At 42.2% G+C, this 23,205-nt stretch overlaps 2 protein-coding genes and 1 long non-coding RNA gene across 4 annotated transcripts in view; 2 read left to right on the top strand and 1 right to left on the bottom strand.

Moving 5' to 3' along the window:
• The window catches only part of LOC142099882 (uncharacterized), a 69,959-nt gene extending 57,699 nt beyond the window's left edge, over positions 1-12,260 (bottom strand). The window contains exon 1 of the long non-coding RNA XR_012678626.1: positions 11,794-12,260. This is a non-coding gene — a long non-coding RNA (uncharacterized LOC142099882). The remainder of the gene's footprint in view (positions 1-11,793) is intronic.
• On the top strand, positions 1,371-10,784 carry LOC142099879 (aminoacylase-1A-like). Of its 2 annotated transcripts, none has more exons than XM_075183810.1 (15): positions 1,371-1,458; positions 3,816-3,900; positions 5,265-5,329; positions 5,527-5,631; positions 5,719-5,813; positions 6,521-6,597; positions 6,704-6,793; positions 6,986-7,042; positions 7,810-7,883; positions 8,921-8,970; positions 9,444-9,588; positions 9,705-9,773; positions 9,865-9,944; positions 10,188-10,248; positions 10,412-10,784. In XM_075183810.1, the coding sequence occupies exons 2-15, from the start codon at positions 3,816-3,818 to the stop codon at positions 10,571-10,573; spliced, it is 1,215 nt and encodes a 404-aa protein (XP_075039911.1). In that variant the 5' UTR covers positions 1,371-1,458; the 3' UTR covers positions 10,574-10,784. The 2 variants fall into 2 exon arrangements, with proteins under 2 accessions (XP_075039911.1, XP_075039910.1); XM_075183809.1 differs by having other exon boundaries at positions 1,406-1,485.
• A 206-nt stretch (positions 12,261-12,466) lies between the features above and the next one.
• Positions 12,467-22,747, top strand: BAP1 (BRCA1 associated deubiquitinase 1). The gene is made up of 17 exons (XM_075183805.1): positions 12,467-12,610; positions 14,904-14,933; positions 15,194-15,248; positions 15,341-15,473; positions 15,559-15,678; positions 16,910-16,971; positions 17,515-17,657; positions 17,952-18,030; positions 18,114-18,237; positions 18,362-18,506; positions 20,187-20,347; positions 20,657-20,778; positions 20,853-21,280; positions 21,454-21,572; positions 21,852-21,944; positions 22,029-22,101; positions 22,178-22,747. The coding sequence occupies exons 1-17, from the start codon at positions 12,574-12,576 to the stop codon at positions 22,309-22,311; spliced, it is 2,058 nt and encodes a 685-aa protein (XP_075039906.1). The 5' UTR covers positions 12,467-12,573; the 3' UTR covers positions 22,312-22,747.
• Positions 22,748-23,205: the final 458 nt, after the last annotated feature.

Genomic DNA, 23,205 nt, shown 5'->3' with positions numbered 1-23,205 from the left:
GGTATACATACAGGACCACAGTAGAGTATGCAGAGTATGTGCACTTGAAATGGCCCTATCTGTATGCCTTTTTATGATTATATTAACAAATAACTAAAGAAGATACTGTTTTATTTGCTGAAATTTCTTGATAAGCCTGAAATAAAGGCTACGAAGTTAATTTATTCTTCGGTACAGACACAGGTATACTGAACCTTATAGTGTACGTACGTACGCACGCCTCATGAGCACAAGAACAGCCGTGGGGTGTTCTGTGACTGACGTTATTACAAGCTATGTTCCCATACTGCCTTTTCAAGATAAGTACATAGCAATGAAGCAGATAATTTGTTTGTTTTGACTTGTAGCTGTGGATGGCACAAAGGAGCCGTTTTGCTGTGGATTTTAAATGCAATAAGTCAAGCCTATTTCTTTGCATATATTGTGCTGGTTTCCAGTCTTATTTGGACAGGATTATATGTGCAACTCATTTAACCTGGCACCCACAACTGGAGGTATTGTGCATTTTTTTCTGAATGTTATATATAAATATATATATAATGGGTAGAACAGGTAAAATAATTATACATACAGGTAGCTAATACAGAATTTAAGATATTGACACATAGCACATCAGTAAGTAAATGAGGCATTATTGATAATATGTACAGTATTTGCACATATGTTAACAGTTCATGTAGTATACACTTGCATATAGGAACAGATGACATATAGAGGATGTAAAAAAGTTTTTTTTATTGATATGCTATGAAAATGTGCTTTAAATTTTAAGCAACAGATCAACACATTACATAGGAAATAACATGATAGATTTAAATATGCAGGCCCACAAATGCATCGCGGTTGGGGGAACTATCTGCAGAAGTGTTGGACAGACGGTCGTGAGTACGTACACACTTCCGAATTTACACTACATCGTTGATCGTAAATTTTAGAAAGTTCATAAAACCTAATCAAATGATGCAATGTACTTTGTACTATAAAACATTAGCGTGGAAGCATACACACTAATGCGATATCTTATCAAACAGTCGTTTATTGTGTGGTCTGCATGATAATTGAATGAAAATACTGTAGTTTCCATATATAATTTGCACTGCCTTCGTATATAATAAAGACATTAGTGCTCATACGACATACACATTACATACTAAACACATACACTATGCTGCAGACCCCCTCATACACCAAGCTGTTTCATCACTACTATGGAAGAAATACACATCCTCTTCTAATAACTATATATACTTTATAAGTTTAACTTTCCCTCTCTAATCTAGATATTACTACTATATCCCTACACAGTCCCTGTTTTCAGGGTGGATGTGATCTGGTTGGATTGGTTATGCCTCTCAGCCAGGGCTGGTATAAAAGGTCCCTTGAGTGCAGCAGCTCTGCACGGAAGGGGAAGTGACCACAGAGGCTGCTGGCAGCTGCAAACAGACAATAACCGAGCAGGTATAGAGACACAGTGCATTCCTGGGGGTAAGGTTCCTCAGTGCTACTGATTGTGGGCGAGATGCTTTGCAGATTATTATTATTATCGTAGATTTGTAAGGTGCCACAGTGCTCAGCATTTCCGTACAGTAGTGAAAACAGGACATACATAAAACAAGGACAGACAAGGTAGACAAAATAAATGAAGAGATAAAAACAAAGGGTATGGAGGACCCTGCTATATTCTAAGTGGAAGAGGGCACAGCTGAAACAAGAGGAGTGAGTGTGGCTTAGAGTGGCGATTGGGACAGTTGTGAGGGTGTATTAGTAATATCATCAAGGATAAGGAAAATTTTAAAAAAGAGATGGGTTTTTAGAGAACGTGTACAGATTTGAAGGCTGTCTGAAAGCCTGATTGAGCGTGATAGGGAATTCCATAAATGGGGAGACGCACGGGAGTCTTGTAGGGGTGGTTACCAGAGACGAGACAAGGCGCAGGTCAGAGGTAGATCTCAAAGGGCGGGAGGGAGAGTATTTTGATATGAGATTTGGGATGTATGAAGGGGTGGTGTTGTTGAGGGTTTTGTAGGTGAGGGTGAGTAATTTTAATTGGATTCTGGAGGACATAGGGAGCCAGTGTAGGGATTTCCAGAGTGGTGCAGCAGATTTGGAGAGCCGAGAGAGGAAGATCAGTCTTGCAGCAGCACTTAGGGGTGTCGGGAATGCCAGGTTGCAGTAATTAAGATGGGAGATGATGAGAGAATGGATAAAAGTTGTGGTAGCATGTTGAGTAAGAAAAGGGCGTATTCTGGCAATGTTTTAAATGTGGAATCAACAGGATTGGGAGAGTCTGGATGTGAGGAATAAAGCAGAGGGTGGAGTCAAGTGTGACACCAAAGCAGCGGGCTTGGGAGACTGAGGAAATTGTGGTGTTATTGACAGTGAGGGAAACTTGAGGGGAGAGTGTGATTCTGGCAGGAGGGAAGATAATAAGCTCTGTTTTGGATATGTTGAGCTTTAGGTACTGTTCGGACATCCATGTGGAGATGAAAGACAGTTGGTTACACAAGATTGTACAAAAGGGGAGAGGTCAGGGGAAGATATAGATTTGGGTGTCATCAGCGTACTGGAGGCCAAATGAGCGAATTAGTGCTCCAAGAGGAGAGTCGTGTTCTCCCCAGAAAAATTTTACCAGCCGGGTGACAATAATACTTTGCAATAATAATGAAAAATGTTGGAGGTTATTGCCCACACCTGCCAGGACTGGATGTCAGTGGTCTAACGCACACTACTGGCTGTAGTTCTGACATAGTGCCTGTTCTAATAGGAAAAATAGGTGTATTCTATTATAATAGGACTCTGTTGGGCTCCAAGAGCTGGGTGACAAGTAAATACAGCCCGGTGGAGCCCCCGGGAAATAGGTGCTGGTACAAGAACTAGATGACCATAATAGTAATTGAAAGAAATATTTAAATGAGCATCAGAAATCAAGTGATTAATAGTGAGGCCAAGATAAGACAACATAGTAATTATAATGACATATAGGTCGGTTATGTCTATGCAACTATAGGAAGCCCTCGAGGCTTGAAAGACAAGCGTTCAGAATGGTGTATATACAATCCAGTTAACTACTTTTGTGGAGAAGACTGAAGATCTCAGGGATATACTCTAGAATTATCCATTTGATTACAAGATGAAGTGGCTTTTGGGCTTCTGCATGGCTGAGGAACTTGTTGCCATCCCTCTAGTTTTAGACTCCTGTAGCAACACAGGGGGGGGAAGGTCCACAGTTGAGGAAAAAAGGTTGAGATCTGAGGAGTCTTTAAGCAACGCTTGCTTGCCATTATGTGCTGCATGGGGGTTAAAGCGGAAGCCCCACCGATATTTAATATTGTGTTCGCAAAGCTCTTCCGTCAACAGTCTGAGAACGCTTCTTAGCTGTAGAGTGTGCTAAGAGAGATCCTGAAATATTTTGATCTTGTGACCGTTGAAATCAATACCCTCAAGACTTCTAATTTGCTGCAACATGTCTTCTCTTTGGGAATGGGAGTGTAGCCTGTAAATAATATTGTGGTTCTTAGTGAGTACATCCACTATGCCATAGGGCGCTATATCCTCTGGAATGCACCTGATGCAAAGGTTATTGCTGCAACAATTATAGTAACTCAGAGTTATAATTAGGCAACATCTGGCTCAGCAGCAGATGTGGAACTAAAAGTACCTGCATAGCCTGTAGCCTGGCACTGTTGGGGTTAATGTGAGGCTGCTGTGTTGGGGTGGGGTGACGGCACCTCCCAGATAAAATCTTTGCAGGGTAAATAAGCCGATCAGATGTTGCACTTGGCGTGAGTTTATATGAAGCTCTTTACTCTCTGCAGATGGAATCACCGGCTGACAATCCGTCAACTGCACGTTTCCAGGAATATCTGAGGATACGGAGTGTGCAGCCAGACCCTGACTACGGTAACAATTGGCCCCTTACCCCTATACTTCTCTAGTAGTATATTCTGCTGAATAAATGTGTGAAGCAAAACACTGATGATAATTCCAGAACTTGCAGAAATGAAAGTGTATTAGTCTCAGTTAACACATGCTCATCCTACAGGGAAAGTAGTCTTGTGGAATACAAGACTACAGCGATGTATTCGTGCAAATGGGGAGTATATTGAAGGGGACAAACATTAAATTTGTAATACCAATAAATAAAGGCGAGTTATTTAATCAGTCTCGTTATTTAATAGACATACCTTGTATACTAAATAACAACACAAAGAAAAGCTAGTATAATGTAAGAATATAGAAATGGGGTAATCTGCAGTCTATCCACCAATGTGAGGCAAACAACAGCCTCACAGGTAATCCGATGAAACCACATAATCCTCCACTCCACGTGATAATGGGAACTTTGAGGACAAAATACCTGTGGACTCAATAACACTCTATGGACCTCAGCAACTAAGGGTAATCCTGGAACAGTATAATGTATTAGTGCTGCACTGAAGTGAAATGAATGCTAAGTAACACACACATCACTCTTCGTATTAGTGACCTCAGAGCGGATACTGGTTGACTGGAATGGCAGTATAGCATTCACCATCCCAATGTCACTTCAGCCATTTCCTCATTGGCTTTTTAAGGAATGCAAATTATTCAGTGAACAGTGAATTTTATATCCCCCATTGCGGTGTCGCACACATATGCACCAGTAAGGCACGTGGCCATAAAGATTATTGATCCCTATAGTGCCCAAGAAAAACATGCTTTATTCTTATTTATTCACTGGACAATGCACCCTGCATTTCCTCAGGGTAGTAATCCTAGGAATCAGTTATTTCTTGTATTCATAGAGATTGAAATGTGCATTTTTAGAAACTCCTCACATGAATTGCATAACAATTTCTTCTTCATCTCAGTCGAGTATTTCATTAAATGCACATTTCAATATACCCTGAAGTAATCTAAGAATAATTCAATAGGGGAAGAAAATAAAAGACGTATTAGACTCCGAAAACGCTGCTAGCGAAGCTGTAACGCAGAATGGCTTACCTCCTATTGGCTGGAGCTGGAGAAATTTGCTCCAATAGGCTACTTGCGTATAGACCTCTTGTGTTCTATGGAGTTCATTCAATTTCATCAATAAACCACAAGAGATCCATATTCAAACAGCCAATCAATTTTCTTCAGCTCCAGCCAATTAAATACAAACCGCTCTCATTGGCTTCTCGCAGACACACTTTTCCCTTCATTCATTAACTTTGTGTCCAATACTAAATCAGGTCCAGTGCGCGTTCCCCAGAAACTATTAACTCTCTTCATGTGTGTTCCAGATGGAATTGTCCGGTTTCTATTTAAGATGGCAGAAGAGATTGGGCTGGAGAGTAAGAAGCTGGAGGTAAGTGTGGTCATTGAGAGGAATAGCAGTTATGAAGAGGTAAGAGATTGGGAAGAATGAGGTATAATTATATAGGTGTATATCCTGATGGAGTGACGGCAATAAAAGCACAGCTGCTGTCTGTATCATGGTGATAAACGTGGCATTAGTCACAATGGCCACTGATTAGATTGTGTATAATGTTGTGTTCTCTCTAGTTCTCTCCAGGTAAGACAATAGTCATCCTCACCTGGAAGGGGTCTCAGCCCCACCTGAAGTCTGTGATTCTAAACTCCCACACGGATGTGGTTCCAGTGTTTGAGGTGAGGAGGGTCGGGGGGGCTACAAAACGTGGAAATTTGGGATGAGGTTAGAAAAAAAGAAGATTAAACAAGAACTTTCCTTTGCAGGAGTTCTGGACGTACCCACCATTCTCTGCCCATAAAGACACAGATGGGAATATTTATGGAAGAGGAACGCAGGACATGAAATCAGTTACTATCCAGTAAGTTACTAGTAGATGACCTGAATGAGTGGAAAACCAACATTGAAAATGTCAATAACTGGGCTGAAGGAGTGAATGGAAAGGAGCCAGTTACATGCAGAACATGTATCCCAAAATCCGGAAACTCCTATGGGATCTGAGTTGGCACAGACAGCTGCCACGTTGCAAATGCACACACGGTCAGGTGCAGTCAGTGTCCATGTACCAATCATCTGACTCAGAGCCTGATTAAGATAAGATGGGGTCCTAGGGAAGATATTAGTTTAGGCTCCCTCTTACACTCTACGTTTGTCAAAAAGCCCCACATAAAAAATGGTTAGGGTAATCTGGGCTCCTCAGTATCTAGTGGACCCTAGCAGGAGACTAATGGATGATCCAGCTCTGTCCAAACAAATCTATGAAAGATCCTGATCAGACTGGGTCCGATAGTCGCTGGGGCCATAATGCTGCAACTTGTGACCACTTAGTCTAAGACAACTTAATCGCCTGGCAGAGTTGCAGCGTTTGGGCGACTTCAGGATTTTATATACAGTTCAACAATTGTCTTGAGCGGAAAATCTCTAGAGGTCCAGAGTTTTCATTTATTACACTGAGAATATTCTATTTCTTCACTGATATTTCACTTCTCCATAAATGAAGGCTGGACACTGGGTAATTCGAATTAATTTGATAAAGTTGAGCTGAGGGGCTCTTCTTTTGATCTGCAGGTATCTAGAAGCTGTTCGTCAGCTGAAGTCTGAGGGCCATCACTTCCCGCGCACCATTCACCTCACAATGGTCCCAGGTAAGACAGGTAGAGCTTTCGAAGTAGGGGGAGGGGTAAGGGTCAGTACTGTAGTTACCTGTACTGAAAATATGTACAGGGTAAATCCCATCTCTCTCTGTGACAGATGAAGAAATCAGTAGTAAGGCTGGAATGCCAAGTCTTACAGATCACCTTGAATTCCATGCACTTAATCCTGGGATAGCTCTTGATGAAGGTGCGTGATTCTCTCTAATTGTTAATGCAATGTTTCTTTTTTTACCATTATTTCCAATATTTTTCTTTACTTCATTTACCATTAATTTTATTTCACACTTTAAGCCATTTGTGTCTCATTCATTCCCATCTTCGCCAGTCATTCTATCGGCCGTCCAGTCTCTGACCCAGTCACTATATTCTTGTTTTACAGGTCTTGCAAACCCCACAGACGAGTTCAGTGTGTTTTATGGAGAAAAGTGTGTTTGGTGTAAGTCTTCTTTGTTCATCATTCTTCATCTGTGAAAGGGCCATTAACTGTAACATACAAGTTAATGAGCCACTGAACTCTATACATGTTTCAAATGAGGCATAATAGGATACATTGTTCAGTGTTATCTGCACCTTTTCCTGCAGCTTTGTTAAACAGAAAAGTTTAATTAAGTATTACATTCCAGCTCCATTAGACACCTAAAAGCCACATCCCATAGCATTGGGATATGGACAAAAGGGTTTTTAATTTGTCAGTTAAGCTGCTGTGATATCATTGGCCCCGCACACTCTTAATTTATATCAGATACATTAATAATAATAATTATACAGTCTGGTGTAATAATGTAAAACTTTACTTGCTGTATACTTCACTGTCCTTTTAAGACTTAAGGTATTAATTAACATGAGTGCAGGTCTAGTAGACCAAACTGGTTGTTTTGACCTAGATTTTTCTTTATAAATGTGGCTGGAAAATCAGATTGGCCAATGACCTGTTAGTGTTTGGCTGGAATTATGAATTCCTCATATCTGTCAAATCTTGTCCCAGATTTGGTTTTCAGGGTGTAAATTCCTGATTATGATCAGGTTTTCTGAATTATGCCAAGTGTGTAGTCTCCACCAAGGTCCAAGCCCTTTATAACTAGTATGTCTTTTAGGAATGATGCATGCACATAGATATGCGTCAGTGGATTTTTGTTTGCATATTCGGTTTAGTGATCCATTCTCTCACATCCATTGACTTCCTTATGTCTCTTGTACCTGTAGGGGTAACCGTACATTGCAGGGGGAATCCTGGTCACGGCTCCCGCTTTATAGAGAATACAGCTGCCTCCAAATTAGTGAGTTTACCCGATTATATTAGTTTGTGAGTAGTGTATGGTAAAACATAGGAGGACTGATGCAGATGTCGGCAAAATGGGCATAAAAAATAGATCTCTGAAAAATAGCGTACGTCCACCAATTTGCAGCGTCGTACGCGTTTTGAGATGCATCCGTAGCAGCATATGTGTCTGGTTTATGCTAAGCCATCATCATCAGGTGCAAAAAATAACCCTGCTAACAGGCATTTATGCGCATTTCAGCAGGTGTGCATCAGCCGCATTTCCATAAACACACCTATATGGTACTCTGCCAGAGTTAGAACAGCCTTCAGATCCCTTACCCGCTTCTTCAGACGCATGTAGTCATAAATGCCAGAGTCACGGAAGTCTGCGTAAGCGCATATGCATGTGCTCACTTTCTGGGCATGCGCGGTGCCTTTTTCACGCAAGATATGCTACGCAAATTGGTGTATCTCCTACTCTGCGTCAGCCCCAATGAGTACAAAGTCAGCATGACATACAAGCGTATGTGATCCATGAATGTATAAAAGTCAAAACAGTTGTCAGTTGAATTTTGGCTCTGCATCGTGACCTATTCCTAACACGATATCTCATCAGTCCGGAGCTAAATTAGGCAGGAACCACGGACCGTGTAACTCTGGGTGCAGGCAGCCTATAAGTGGACAGTGTGGGATCCTCCCAAGTCAAAGGCCCTCTGGGGTCTGGGAATAAAAGTGGGCAGACGAGATGGGCAAAGTGACTCTTACCTGCTTTCATGTTTTATTAAAATCCCATCTGTTCAGTAAAATGTAAATTTGAGAACAAAATGTAATATATCTTAATCTGAGTAATAATAGGTTATAGAAATATATTTATATACTATATGCACATTATTTCAACTCTTGAATTACAGAAACATGAACTGGTATACGGAATTATGGAAATAATAGTATGAAAAAAAACATGTAAATCTGAGAGTGTAAAATTGTGGGATAGATTTTATATATCATGTTTTACAAATCATGCTATTAACATTGAATATTGTTTGTTTTAAGAATTCAGTTATATCAAATTTACTGGCGTTTCGAGAAAAAGAGAAGGAGAGGTAAAAGCTTTTCTTGGCTATTATCGTGTTTTTATATGTGAAGAAGCAGATGAGTCTCACAGATCAGATAACATTGTTTGAAAATCTGCTTAAACTGGGATGAAATATGTATTATGCATTTATTCCATGATATAATCTTCACAGGAATATTAGGAGTATATGAATGGGTGGTGCAGTGGTTAGCATTGCTGCCTTGCTGTGTAGCACCCATGGTGTTCTAGTCTGGGTCCCTGTGTGGAGTTTGTATGTTATCCCATGATCATGTTTGTTTCCTCCAGGTGCTCCAGTTTCCTCCTACAGTCCAAAAACATTCTGTGAGATTAATTAGCTTGAAATGATAATCTGCCTCACACTTACACTCTCAGTTTCTCTACAGCAATATTGGGGGACCCAGAACCACGGGGTTTAGCTATTTTGGTTACAAATTGGGGAGGTTGGGTTAAAGAGAACAGACTTATTTCCCTTTTCCTTAGACTGGAATCCGATCAGTCCCTTACACTCGGTGATGTGACCACAGTAAACCTGACAAAGGTAAATGGAGGGGTTTCCTGCAACGTCATTCCTACCGAGATGTCCGCAACCTTTGACCTCCGTATCCCACCCACTGTGAACTTAAAGGTATGGTGGTTTTTAATGGTCATCCTCGTCCTGTCTTTCTCCTTTATTTCCTATGTCTGGTTTTCCAACTTACTCAGCTTTTCCACCAATGTACATAATGGCATCTATTCGAACAGGAGTTTGAATCTCAGCTAGAAAGTTGGTTCCGGACAGCTGGAGACCAGGTCACCTGGGAGTATCATCTGGTGAGAGAGATTCCATGAGATCATTGCATGTCCAGTATGGATAACTATACATTCTGTGCTATAAATGATGTGATCTCCTTATTTCTCCTAGAAAATTATGGAGCAGAGGATGACCACACCAGAAGACAATAATCCCTGGTGGAAAGCATTCAGCGACCCCTGTAAAGAGCTGTGAGTAAAGGAGATAGGATCATCGACCAACTGTGTTGACCTTTTTACGCCTCGTTTTTTTCCCCACCATGCTGGGCGAAATCTTGTCCTAGATAAGAGCAATATGGCAGAGATGGGATGCTCTACACAGCTGTTGGTCTGTCGTTAGCAGAGGTTACAGATATGAGACTGGCCCAGGAGCTAGGGGAGAGTGTTGGATATTACATTCAGATGATTTAAAACTTGTTGATATCCTGTTTTCAGGGGTATGACGCTAAAACCAGAGATCTTCCCAGCTTCCACCGACAGTAAATACATTAGGATGGTGAGTATGTACAGGAGAATTGTCATGGAAATTGCTGTGAAAAGCTAACTCTTTTTATCTAATAGATTTTCACCTTGATTCTTTTCTTCATGTCTCAGCGATATCATTGGTTCTCAGTGAATTTTAATTGTGAACATTAATTGTACCTCTCTGATCCCCAAAGGCTGGATTTGATGCGCTGGGGTTCTCTCCCATGAACAATACCCCAATCTTACTCCATGATCACAACGAGTACTTGAATGAGAACGTCTTCCTACGTGGAATTCAGATTTACACTCGTATCATCGGATCACTCGCCAGTGTCCCTCCATTAGAGGGAGAATGAGGACACTAGAGGCAAAAGTGACGTGTGAACTGCATACGATCTGTTCAATAAAATGTGGAGTATGCTGAGGTCTGACCACTAACCTCACAGACAATCGCTTTAATATCTGGGAGTCAGCAGTAAAATTAATTCTTGTATCTGTATATACTCAGGGAGTTAAATAATTCAGATATTTGTATTTTCCATAATAATAATAAAGTCCATAAATCATCGACAGTCTCCTTTCCCTTATTTCTGTTCCTTTATGATCATCATTATCCTCCATCAATAACAGGTATAAATACCCAGGTGCCTGATAATGCTGTGTGGAAAATGCAATATGGAAAATTGTGGGTTGGCGGTATGGGGTCCCCTCAAAAAATGCAATTTATTTTTCTTTTTTACTGCACATGAATGAAAGCTTTCCAGACACTAAGGCCTCTTTGTCTAATCACCTTGGAATGGTGATTAAAAGAGTGAAGAGATGGACATTTCAGGAGATGCACCAGAATTGTATTGATAGGAAAACTATAAATAAGTCACTGACATGAAACAAAGAATTCAGTATATTCCCTCTGGCTGATCTCTCATCTGTATTATACAGTTATATTCTGAGGTAATTCAGTATATTACCCCCTGACTGATCTCTCCTCTGTATTATAGTTATATTCTGAGGTAATTCAGTATATTACCCCTGACTGATCTCTCCTCTGTATTATACAGTTATATTCTGAGGTAATTCAGTATATTACCCCTGATTGATCTCTCCTCTGTATTATACAGTTATATTCTGAGGTAATTCAGTATATTACCCCTGATTGATCTCTCCTCTGTATTATACAGTTATATTCTGAGGTAATTCAGTATATTACCCCTGATTGATCTCTCCTCTGTATCATACAGTTATATTCTGAGGTAATTCAGTATATTACCCCTGATTGATCTCTCCTCTGTATTATAGTACAGTATCTCTAGACAGACTTATATAGCTAATACCCCTGACTAGGGCTGTTTACTATCAGTAACCAACTATCTCCACCAAAATGCTCCTATAAACACATTTAAAGTAAGTAGGATAAAGCACCACTATCATGTCCTAATCTAAGTACATCACACATGGTATCAGCTATATTAATAATCAGGTTTTCAGTCATGCACCACAGCTACCTATCATGACACATTTACTGAAATTGGTTAATATAATGTTTTACAGTTTAAAAGCTCTTATAATAAATACCTACCTGATCCATCTGGGTGATATTTGTCTGCTCCTGAATTTTTGACGAAATACACCTGGATTCATCTAACGAATATAAAGCAATTTAGTGATTGGGTCAGATAGAGGTCTGTGCCCTCTTCAGTACATAGGGATGGGTACAGTCCAATAAATTATGATAACTTCATTCAAACCACAGAATAACAGGAAGAGTTGGGAAAATGGTAAATACTGATAAATAGATATACTTGTCGGGAGAAACGATAAAGGTTGGGACTGTGTGGAAATTGGGAATATTATGAAACTTCTTAAGGCTAGTTTGCTGCATCTGGCACCTGATTGGAAACAAGGGTCGTATTTAATGACCTAAGCCAAGTGCACCTCTCCTGTGTTGCTTCTATTTCAATAACTGTGGATAATTTGCAGCGAAAAGTTTCGCTGCCGTATTTTTATAGCTGAAATTTAGCTCCAAACTGTTGTTTGCCCTTACTAAAAATGGCTTCAGTCACGTTGATCGACGTCACGTGATAAATCAAAGCAAATTCCTAGAGAGAGTTGAATGTTTTACGGTTTTTCCTGAGTGTCTGCAGAACAGAGTCACATCGGCCATTTCCTCAAAGACCAAAACTCATTGTACTGAAGGCAAATGACTCAACAAACATGGCTACCGCCATGGAGACCGAGTAAGTGAGACTACGGACGGGAAGGAATGGCTGCATTGTAGAGATCACAAACTTCTGTTTACCGGATGCGTTTCCGTCGCGCTGTCGTGACGTCAGAGGCCCTGAGGCATGGATGAGACAACATGAATAAAGGCTGGTTAGAGCTGGAGAGCGATCCAGGTATTATAATGGACATTATCTTACACCCTGCATAGACCATTGGGGGCATTTACCCATCATCTGGGGAGGCTGGGGTGTGTGTACCTCTCTCAGCAAGTCTCTCTGATATATAATATAGTGTATGCAGGACAACCAGAGGGGGCAATTATTAATCCTTCTCAGACATAGGTGGTAATTTGTATTGTTTAAAGTTATGGGGGGTAAATTGTATCATTTTTAGACATGGTGATATATATTTGGTTGTGTCAGAAGAAATGGCTTAAGATATATTGGTCTAGGACTGACTTGTAGCAGTGCAATCACTGACAGGTCACAAGTCCCAGCACGCACACTGTGATAGTACTTGTAGTTCCTCAGCAGATTGCAGACATATGCAAGGTTAGATTGACAGATGTGGAGTTAGATGTAATTATAGAGCAAAGTTACTTAATAATGACGCTGTCATATCTGTTTATATTGTTAAATCTGGAATAAAGACAGGAACAGATGGGGACTCTTCAATTCATTTATTTGTTAGTGAACCATGACCTCTTTAATGGAGCTGTTCTGGTGAAAATGAAATGGAACCTGTGCATAATTAAATGATCTTTGTGAAACTGAAAGATACTGACATTATACTGTATTGCAAATTTTAGGAGTCAGTCTTGCAATAAAAAAGGACATTTGAGGATTTTTTAGTGCAAAGGGCAACAGTTGGGGAATCTCCGGTTGTGCTTAATATGTACGTCATGTTTTCTCTATAACGTATTGTGATGCTGTCAGGCCCGATGCTGCCATATCCAGCAAGTCTGGCTTGACCAGAAGGGACATCTCTTATATTTAAGTTAAAACCACAGGGTTCCATGGCTGGTGTCCTTGCCTTTAAGGGAGCATTCTTGGCTAAATGTTAAAAATTATTTGAGCTGTTCCCTCCTTTTCGTGCAGCCCCAGGAACTGAAACTAAAGCCTGGGCTCTGCTGTTGCTATAGTAAAAAGCTGGTTTTGCGTGCACAGCGTATAGGGATGTGACCACGCAGACCATTAAGAAGCCCAAACATGGAGCTTGCAGTTCCCTATTGGTCCTTCCTCTCACACCCTTTTCATCAGCAAGTCAAGTTACATTGCCACAGCTAACAAAAGTGTTACTGACCCTGGCTGGGCCTGATCCTGGGGTAACAGCTTAAAGTTTGAATATAAAGTATTTAGTTGTTTGTACAAGGTGCAATTTATGCCTCATTATCTGCAAAATCAGGCTTCACTGCGCAGAGCGAGCGTGCAATCAGCACCTCTAAACATTTGCAAACAACATGGGGTGCAGGCACTGAGGGAGGGTGCGTAACTCCCTAACTATGATTTTCACTCATATGGACCATCTGTATTTTTACCAGTTGCAGGTAAGTGAGAGTCCTTTTGGAGGTAGTTCTCCCCAGAACTCCACACCATATGAGGCAAGGTTTTAAGCTGGGTACAGAATATTGCATTTTACTTCATATGTGATTTCTGTAACGATTTCACCAATGACTGAAAGTACCGATGAGCCCATTCATGTGTACACACCTACACCATTTACCTTCAGACTTGTGATCTTCATCTCTCATAACCATCTGCAGAAAGATTGTGACAGTGTACACTGTACAGATATCTGCCTACGCTGCTGGTTGTGAGTGCGTACACGCTTCCATGTTTGCCCGACATCGATGATCGTGATTTTTAGGAAGTTTAGTAAACCAAATCCAAAGACACAATGTTCTTTGGTACGATGAGACGTAATGGTGGGAGCGTACTCACTCTTGCAGTATCTGACCAAACGGTCGTTTATCGTGTGATCTGCATAATAATTGCATCAGTGTGTACCCAGCTTTACCAGTGACAACTAACATCTGTCATATAAATATTTTATCTCCTCATACTCCCTTCTGCCAATCTCGTTCATTTGTGATAATCTCACAATAATATCGTTTCGGGCGTGGTCAGTGGTATGAATGACATAATTGTGGGTGTGGTATGTTAGTGGGGGGTGTGGCCAGGTTTAGAAAGGTCCAATAAGGTGGCAGATACAACCCATGGTTTTGCTCATAGTTTGCACAGTGTGATAAGATAAAACTATGCCTAGTACGTACACAATTAATATCATCTCTGATTTGGGGACCGCCACCTGATTGCTGGGTACAGTGGCTGTATGTTGCCTGGCAGAGGTGTGTACATCCTGTGGCTTCTGATTCTCCTCTATATGGTATCCACTCTATACCTACATCTGCATGTCAAACCATCATTAACATGTTGTGTGCTGATAAAGTTCCCTCCTGTCATTTAGGGCTCTTCACGCTGCTGGTGGAGGATTTTGGTAAGTAAAATATTGGTAATTGTTGTGGGAAACGGGTAATACTGCTAAGAACACTGATAGGGATACTTAATGGGTGATGATGAAAGGAGATGACAATTAATTGGGATGTGTCAACTTTCCTTATTGTGGTGATGGGGTTTAGGATAAATAGTTTGAGGAAAAATCCAGAAACAAACATAACACATGCCAGAGGTGCTGGGAAAGGGGAGAGGTTGACTTGTGTTTTGCGACTGACGTATCTTACTTTGTTTCCTCCATAGGTGTAAAGGGGGTGCAGGTAGAAGAGATCTATGACCTACAAAGCAAATGCCCGGGGTATGGTGCACAGATTCTGATTTATATTCTTATTATATCGACCCTGTTTCTATCCCTTCTCCCTCTTACCACTCGCTTATACTGCTCCTCAGGCCAGTCTATGGCTTCATATTCCTGTTCAAATGGATCGAAGAGCGACGGTCACGCAGGAAAGTGTCCACCCTACTGGACGACACATCCGTTATCGAGGAGGAAGTGGTCAACAACATGTTCTTTGCTCACCAGGTGCAGTATAGACACCGTGGTTATCATGACTTGCATTTCAGATGTCTGGCCCACCTCTTATTATTGTCTTGTTTGTCGTTCACAGCTAATCCCTAATTCCTGCGCCACTCACGCCCTCCTCAGTGTCTTGCTCAATTGTAATGGGGTTCACCTGGGGCCGACTCTGAGCCGCATCAAGGATTTCACCAAGGGGTTCAGTCCAGAGGTAATACTGCAGTGAGCTCTTTCAAGACCGTCCTAGATTTCATTGTAGCTGTAACTTTCACAGCGGGAAGTGAGTGGGGCTTTGAGTGTATATGGGTTGAGTGGTGAGGATATCAGTGACCAATTATGTAGGTGCTGTTTGTAGGGGATAGGTCATGGGATCCAGATTCCAGCTTTTCAGATTGCTGGATTTATCAGCAACAACAAAGAAACTGGATCTCTTTGTATAGAAAACAACTGGGGGCTTTATTAACTTCACAAAGATCCCCGGCTATTAGGTGACGTCTCTGTCCGTATTACTTTAGTTTCAGATCCTTCCTAATCCAGGCTCTCTCTATCCTCATATGAATGACACGGTTCTCTAGGTAGTCACTCCATGTTCTAATACCGATCCAAGTATGGTCTTAGGAGACCAGTCTGTTCCCATCTGGTCACACTGCAGCCCAGCTCTTCTGTCGGAAGGTCTATGGGGGCTGTCTATCTCTAGCTTTCTTCCCCATTTAGGATTGTTTAATGGGCAAGAGAGGAGATTGACTTGGAAACCCCACTGTGTAGTGTGCCAGTCCAACATATTTTAACCAACAGGAGGTCACCATGATTCTTGCACAATGGTAAAGGAACCTCCTCTTGTCGACATACATGTATCTATAAACCCCTTGTGTGGCATCCCGCTGTAGCTGTCACTCTTACAGTATGTACTGTATGTATGTCTAGTCTGCTAATACAGAGTGGAAGATGAGAGGCAGAAAGGAACACGAATGTTACTGGGGAGCAGTGGCAGGACAAGCTGTTTTGGCATCCAAGGAAAAATAGTGGCCCATGTACAGTAGAGCCCGATGATCAGTAGAGCTCAGAGAGAGAAAGTACAGAGCCCATTCTCAGGTGGAAGAAGCACCTGGACCACCTTTTAGCTCCCACTGGATCATGGAGCTGCTATTGGTCTATTGGCTGATCACAGATGCGTTTCCTCTACTGAACACCTATCCTCTGCTGGTGTCCTGTGAAGGAGAGGTAACAGAGCTGCCACTAGTCTGACAGCAGCTGTGAGATCCAGTAGGAGGGCACAGGCAATCTGACTGCTTCTGCCAGCTGAGCTCTCTCTCCGGGGTTTAAGCAGCAGGAGAGATGGGAGCAGATCTTAAGGAAGCACTGCATCCTCCTCCCTCGGCTCGGCCCTGCTGGGGAGAAATATAGGTGTCTATTCTGAGTCAGTGTTTTCTCTTCTCTCTTAGAGTAAAGGTTATGCCATCGGGAATGCTCCAGAGCTGGCAAAAGCTCACAACAGCCACGCAAGGTAAGAGATCCATTCCCAGCGTGACAGACCCCTCGCGCTCAGAGACATTATCGGTGCTCGGCTTCTCGTTTTAGAGTGACCAGCAATATCCTCTTATGCAGACAAATGTGGGTTCCCATATACCAGCAGTCCCCAGTTCAGTCCTCTAAACACCTTCATTGTCATCAGGCCGTACTAGCTGTCTCAGAGCTATGGATGAAGAATGGGCTAAACATGAGCAGTTCTAGTTCTTTTTTGGCCATCCCTCAATTACATCAGGCATTACTAGCTGACTCAGAGCTATAGATGGAGACATCACTAAATGTAAGCAGTCCTAGTTCTGTAAATGCCTCCATTGCATCAGGCATTACTAGCTGTCTCAGAGCTAGTATTAAATATAATCAGTCCTAGTTCTCACCTGGTCACCCCTCCATTACATCAGGCATTATTAGCTGTCTCAGAGCTATGACTGAAGGAGGGTTATGTTAAACATGAGCGTCGCCTGTTCTTCCCATCTACAGTACAAGGCATTGAAGGCTGACGTCTCTCTCCCTTCTCCCGCAGACCAGAGCCACGTCACCTCCCTGAGAAGCAGAACGGGATCAGCGCTGTGCGCACCATGGAGGCGTTTCACTTCGTTAGTTATGTTCCTATTAAAGGACGGCTGTTTGAGCTGGATGGGCTGAAGGTCTATCCAATTGATCATGGTAAGGCATAAATCATCATTAATTTGGCGTTTAATGGATGGCTTGATGTGTTGGTTACAAAATCAGAACCAGGGGAAATGACTTCATTTTGGAGACCTTTTAAGAGGCGCCTCTTTCACATTACTGCATTAGGACTGATAGGTTAGCCTGGGAGTTGTAGCCAAATAACCTTTGCAGAACTGTCGGTCCTCTTGTTCAAATATCTCACCAACCCAGATTACCGTTGTACCCCCAGTGCCGACTCACCCCACATAGTGGCTCACATAATGAACATTACCTGTTCTCTTTCCTCAGGTCCTTGGGCGGAGGACGAGGAGTGGACAGACAAGGCACGTAGAGTCATCATGGAGAGAATCGGACTGGCCACAGCAGGGTAAGTTTACAGGAGGTGTACGGACAGATGAACGTTGTTTGCATGTTTCGTTGTACGTTCATGTTGTTGTGTTATTTGTACAGGGAACCATATCATGACATCCGCTTTAACCTGATGGCCGTGGTGCCAGATCGAAGGCTGAAATACGAGAGCAAACTTCATATCTTAAAGATGAACAGACAGACCGTGTTGGAGGCCTTACAGCAGGTACATAAGATGGGACATGGTGGTCCATCCAAACCCTCAGTGCTAAGTGTCCTATAGTTTCCTGCCTAATCACATGATGTATATATGTAATTGAGTTTTCCCAAGTATCCATCTTTGTCTGCAGTTGATCCGTGTGACCCAGCCGGAGCTCATACAGGCGCAGAAACCCTCAGATTGTCAGACCAACGAGGAAACAAAGTCCAGTTCGGCAAAGCCTACCACGGCCCAAGAGACCCCCCGCATAAGTAGTACCCAGAATAATACTACAGGTACTGTCTGAGGTCGGATAGATTTACAGGATAAATCCAGTCTCTTCAATGTTTTGCCTGATACACTCTCTATTAGAGTGTATCTAGCCTGTACCTCCACTGCATCATTTTTACTTCAGAGCCCCACTGATACTTCACAGCCACGAAGTGATTACGTTTAATGTGAACCAAGCAGTGAGAACAGCTTTCCTTGTTACTCTGTTTAAACCTGATATCTGTAAAAGGAGACGGCTTTGTGGGAGCAGCGTCTCTAGAGGAGTTAAGGCTGAATAGCTGTAAGTGAGGTTAGATACACTCTACTAGAGAGTGTAGCAAGCAGATGATATATGAAAGTAGATTGGAAAGGTTAGTCCCTTTAGAGTCTTTCTAATATAACCACTAAAAAAATAAAACCGTGTACATATATATACAATATAATCAACAATAATGTGTATATTCCAGGAGCAAATAAGATGAATGAACTACCTACTGACACAACATCTAACAGTCAATCTAACTGCTACTCATTGAAGGTACATCCGGTTCAAGTCCATCACATAATAAAATAAAATAATGTCCAATTCTGAATGGCTTTTATAAGTATAATGTCTCTTAAAATTCTTGTGTCCTTTTGATGGGAGGAAAATCCTGTAAAAACTCCCCCAATGTTGTCAGTAGATACAAAAAAGAATATCCAAAGCGAGAGACCCTTAAAGAACCAGTGGAGGAGATTCGAAAACACCTATAGTACCACCACATGAGAAGCTTTAATACAACATAAAATAATCTCGGGGTACGTGCCCCTTCAATTCTGCTTACTCTATATCCATTCGAGCCTGCATAATAAGGTGGTCCGATTCCTTCTCAGACCGTGGTCAAATGCTTTGAACTGCTTATGATCCCATGCTCTGTGTTATACGGTACATGTAAAAGACAAAATCATGTCCAAATCTAGTGTGTTACCTTTTGAAACACTGGTTTAATTCTCATAAAGTAGATGCAACGATCAACAAAAGCAATAAAAACACAGAAAAACACATATAGAGATCATAAAAAACCGCACATATAAAATATCCTCTTATGAAAATAGCAAGTCCACTCCAACCAGAGACATGAAGGATAGTCGGCGTTCTTAAGATGTCGCTGTGCTCCTGAGCTGCTGCTTGACAAATATCTTCAGACATCGGTTAGATGGTAGGTGGGCTTGCTAGAACCGCTCTGTCACCACCAACACGCTTCCACCCAGCGTCTTGGGTCTTTTTCAAGGTAAGTTCAGATAAATCCAGTCTCTTCAATCATTTGCCTGATGCACTCTATATTCGAGTGTATCTAGCCCGTACCTCCCCTGCATCATTTTTACTTTAGAGCCCCCACTGATACTTCACAGCCACAAAGTCATGAAGTTTAATGTGAACCAAGCAGTGAGAACAGCTTTCCTTGTTACTCTGTTTAAACCTGATATCTGTAAAATGAGGAGACGGTATAAGAGCAGCGTCTCTAGTGGAGTCATTAAGGCTGAATAGCTGCAGGTGAGGTTAGATACACTCTACTAGAGAGTGTAGCAAGCAGACGATATAAGAAAGGAGACTGATAAGGTTAGTCTATTTAGAGTCTCCTTTTCTAATTTAACCACTAAAAAAGAATTAAAACCATGTACATTTATATACAATATGTCCATGTCTGCATATCTCTAATTCTCAGATGTGAGCGGAGAAGGATCGGGATCTGTCCAGCGAGGCTGCATAGCAAATACTTACAGCAAACTCAACACCCTTCCTCATAATGGGGGCACAGCCACTGCCCAAGGACCCCGATTGCCTGCTTTTCTGGATAACCACAACTATGCCAAGTCCCCAATGCAGGTTAGTGCCCCCCCCCTGAATGTCACCTGGGTGGGAGATTAGCTGGAATTGACATTGTGTAACAACAGTGATTCATTCGGGGGACCTGATTGACTGTACCTGTCTGTGTGTGGATAATTATGTTGACCTAACATATGAGACCCATAAGACGAGAGTCAGGATTATATAGGACAGGCTTAGGCATCCATTGACTTGTAGTAGGAGAGCCACAGGTTGCCTGAGGCTTCATGTAGTGTTTATGGGATATCTGTGAAATGCGAGGGAGTTACTGAATAAACATTATCTGTATTACGTAACATGTTATTACAGGAAGAAGAAGACTTGGCTGCAGGTGTTGGGCGATCTCGGGGAATCCCACCACCCTCTCCAGACTCCGATGAAGAGGAAGAAGAGGAAACTGAAAGTTCCACAAGACCACCAGCTCTTCCTGTGTGAGTAAAGGTTTAAGTTGTTCCTTATTCATCTCAAACCGATACATTTCCTGACTGCTTCATATATCCTGCAGGTTCAAGAGGAGAAGCTCCGAGTCCCTTCCACCTGGTCCTGGGCCCGAGCTACCGGCTAACGTCCTGGCTGAGAAGTTAAAAGAAACACAAAGAGAACTGTGTTCCCCACTATCTATAAAAACAGCCGCCCCTGTAGCCCCACTTTCCCAGCCATCACCAACCCCCAGCAACGAGAGCACAGACACCGCTTCAGAAATCGGCAGCGCTTTCAATTCCCCACTGCGCTCCCCTCTGAGATCCGCCAACCCTACGCGTCCCTCCAGCCCCGTCACATCCCACCTGTCCAAGGTCCTGTTTGGGGAGGAGGAGCCTCTACGTTTAGACTGTGTTCGGTACAACCGCGCGGTGCGGGAGCTGGGGCCGTTGGTTGGCACTGGGATTCTACACCTCAGCAGAGATGGGCACCTTTGTACACTCAGCCGAATGGGTATGATAAGAGGGCTGTGCTAAGATCCATGTCTATTTTTTGTTGACAATGCGACGTGAGATCTCTGTGTGTGCTCGCGGCTATTGTGGAAGTTACTAGTTTATAGAGAAAGTTTTATAAGCTAATAGATAATGTTTGTGAATGATTCTGGATTTTACACTCTTGATTCTCAGATTCTGGCAAAGTTTCCCCTAAAATCAGCAAAATGGAAGAAGGAAGAGAGAACTTGGAGACAGACGGATCACGTTGCAGAATTCCAGATGCTCCGGTAGGAGAGAGGTTTTCTCCAAAGGTAAGGAAGTGGATTCTGTTATAATAGAGGCTACAGACAATTATCTATTAGAGTATAAATCAAGTATCTTACTTGCATTTTGTAACCATGGTCCCCTGAACTTCCGTTTACCAAAATGCCTTGTTTCTGTACTCAGCCAAATACCTTAAGCATCAGGGTCATTTTGATGGCTGAATCTGGCATTTATGGGCTGTTGGTGGGTCATCAATCAGCCGATGATGGGCGATTTGGTTCGATTGGATACAGTGAAGTTTAGACGTGGTTCGTGTTCTCTTTCAGGAGCTCCTGGCTCTGCTTAAATGTGTAGAAGCTGAAATCTCCACTTCGGAGGCTTGCCTGAGGGAGGAGCTGGAGAAACGCAAGAAGTTCAAGGTATCTTTATTGGGCTGTAGTCCTCATTGTCCTACCATCTTCTCTCTGAGTTATTTTCTGACCGTTCTCCATCCTCCCTTCCAGATTGATGACCAAAGGAGGACTCATAACTATGATGAGTTTATCTGCGCATTCATCTCTATGTTGGCTCAGGAAGGTAAGTTTGCGGGATCTGGATGGAGTTGGGTCTATCTGAGGTGGGTCTCATGTATCCGTAACTCCTCTGTTTTTAGGAATGCTGGCAAGCCTGGTGGAGCAGAACATTTCCGTAAGGAGACGGCAAGGAGTCAGCATCGGTCGACTGCACAAACAGAGGAAGCCAGACCGCCGCAAACGTTCTCGTCCGTACAAGGCCAAGCGCCAGTAATCCCAACGTATATATGTTGCGCCTGCAATATCGTATATGGGATAGATAGAATACTTGTAGAGAGGCTCCCACTGTGTCTCTTTACGCATACCCATGTATATGATGTACATAAACTCTTTTTATATTCCCTTATGTATACCTGTCACATAGGTTATATATGACCTGTTTGTTCACACCCCACATCGTGTGACCTGGTCCCTCCTAGATTCCGTAACTTTATTCATTGTCCGAGGTCTCTCTAAGACTGTATCACAGTAACTGGTGTTGGACTGCGGGCAGGTCCCAGACTATTGACTGTAAATGACACACTGGCTGGTTCCACGACGTCTTAAATGTCACAGATCGCAGTCAGATAAACCCTGTGGAGGTGACACTATGTAAACTTTTTTTTTTTTTTTTTTTTTTGTGGCATAATAAACTTGAAAAATAAGAATTCTGTCTGTAGCCGTGTAAATTAAAAATGTACGTTATTGTGTGTGGTAGGGAATTTATACGGTAATTACCACTGGGATAGGGACTCATGTCAATGATTAATAGATTCTCTTTACTGTGCTGCATAATGTGTTGGTGCTATAGAAATATAGGATAGTAATAGTGATGGTTTATAAAAAAAAAAACCTGCTGCAATACAACTTGTGGCCTGCAGAGGGCGATGCCTTTCATCTTTACCATTTTATGTTTATTTAATAGGAGACTGGCTTGTAGCATATTTTAGGGCAGGACACTCCATTTTACCATGAACATATTTAAAGGCTAAGTAGTTAGAGACACATTCACTATATTGAATCCTGTGACTGCCCCTCTAGCGACACTACAGCTCCTATGCTCCTCATGCAGTCAACCCTTTTCAAAGGCTTTTAGGAGTTGCAACTTCTTGAAGGACCAACTGGTCAT

Source organism: Mixophyes fleayi, chromosome 8, assembly GCF_038048845.1.
Source record: "Mixophyes fleayi isolate aMixFle1 chromosome 8, aMixFle1.hap1, whole genome shotgun sequence".
NCBI classification, from domain to species: domain Eukaryota; kingdom Metazoa; phylum Chordata; class Amphibia; order Anura; family Limnodynastidae; genus Mixophyes; species Mixophyes fleayi.
This window is presented reverse-complemented; position numbering and strand designations above follow the sequence as displayed.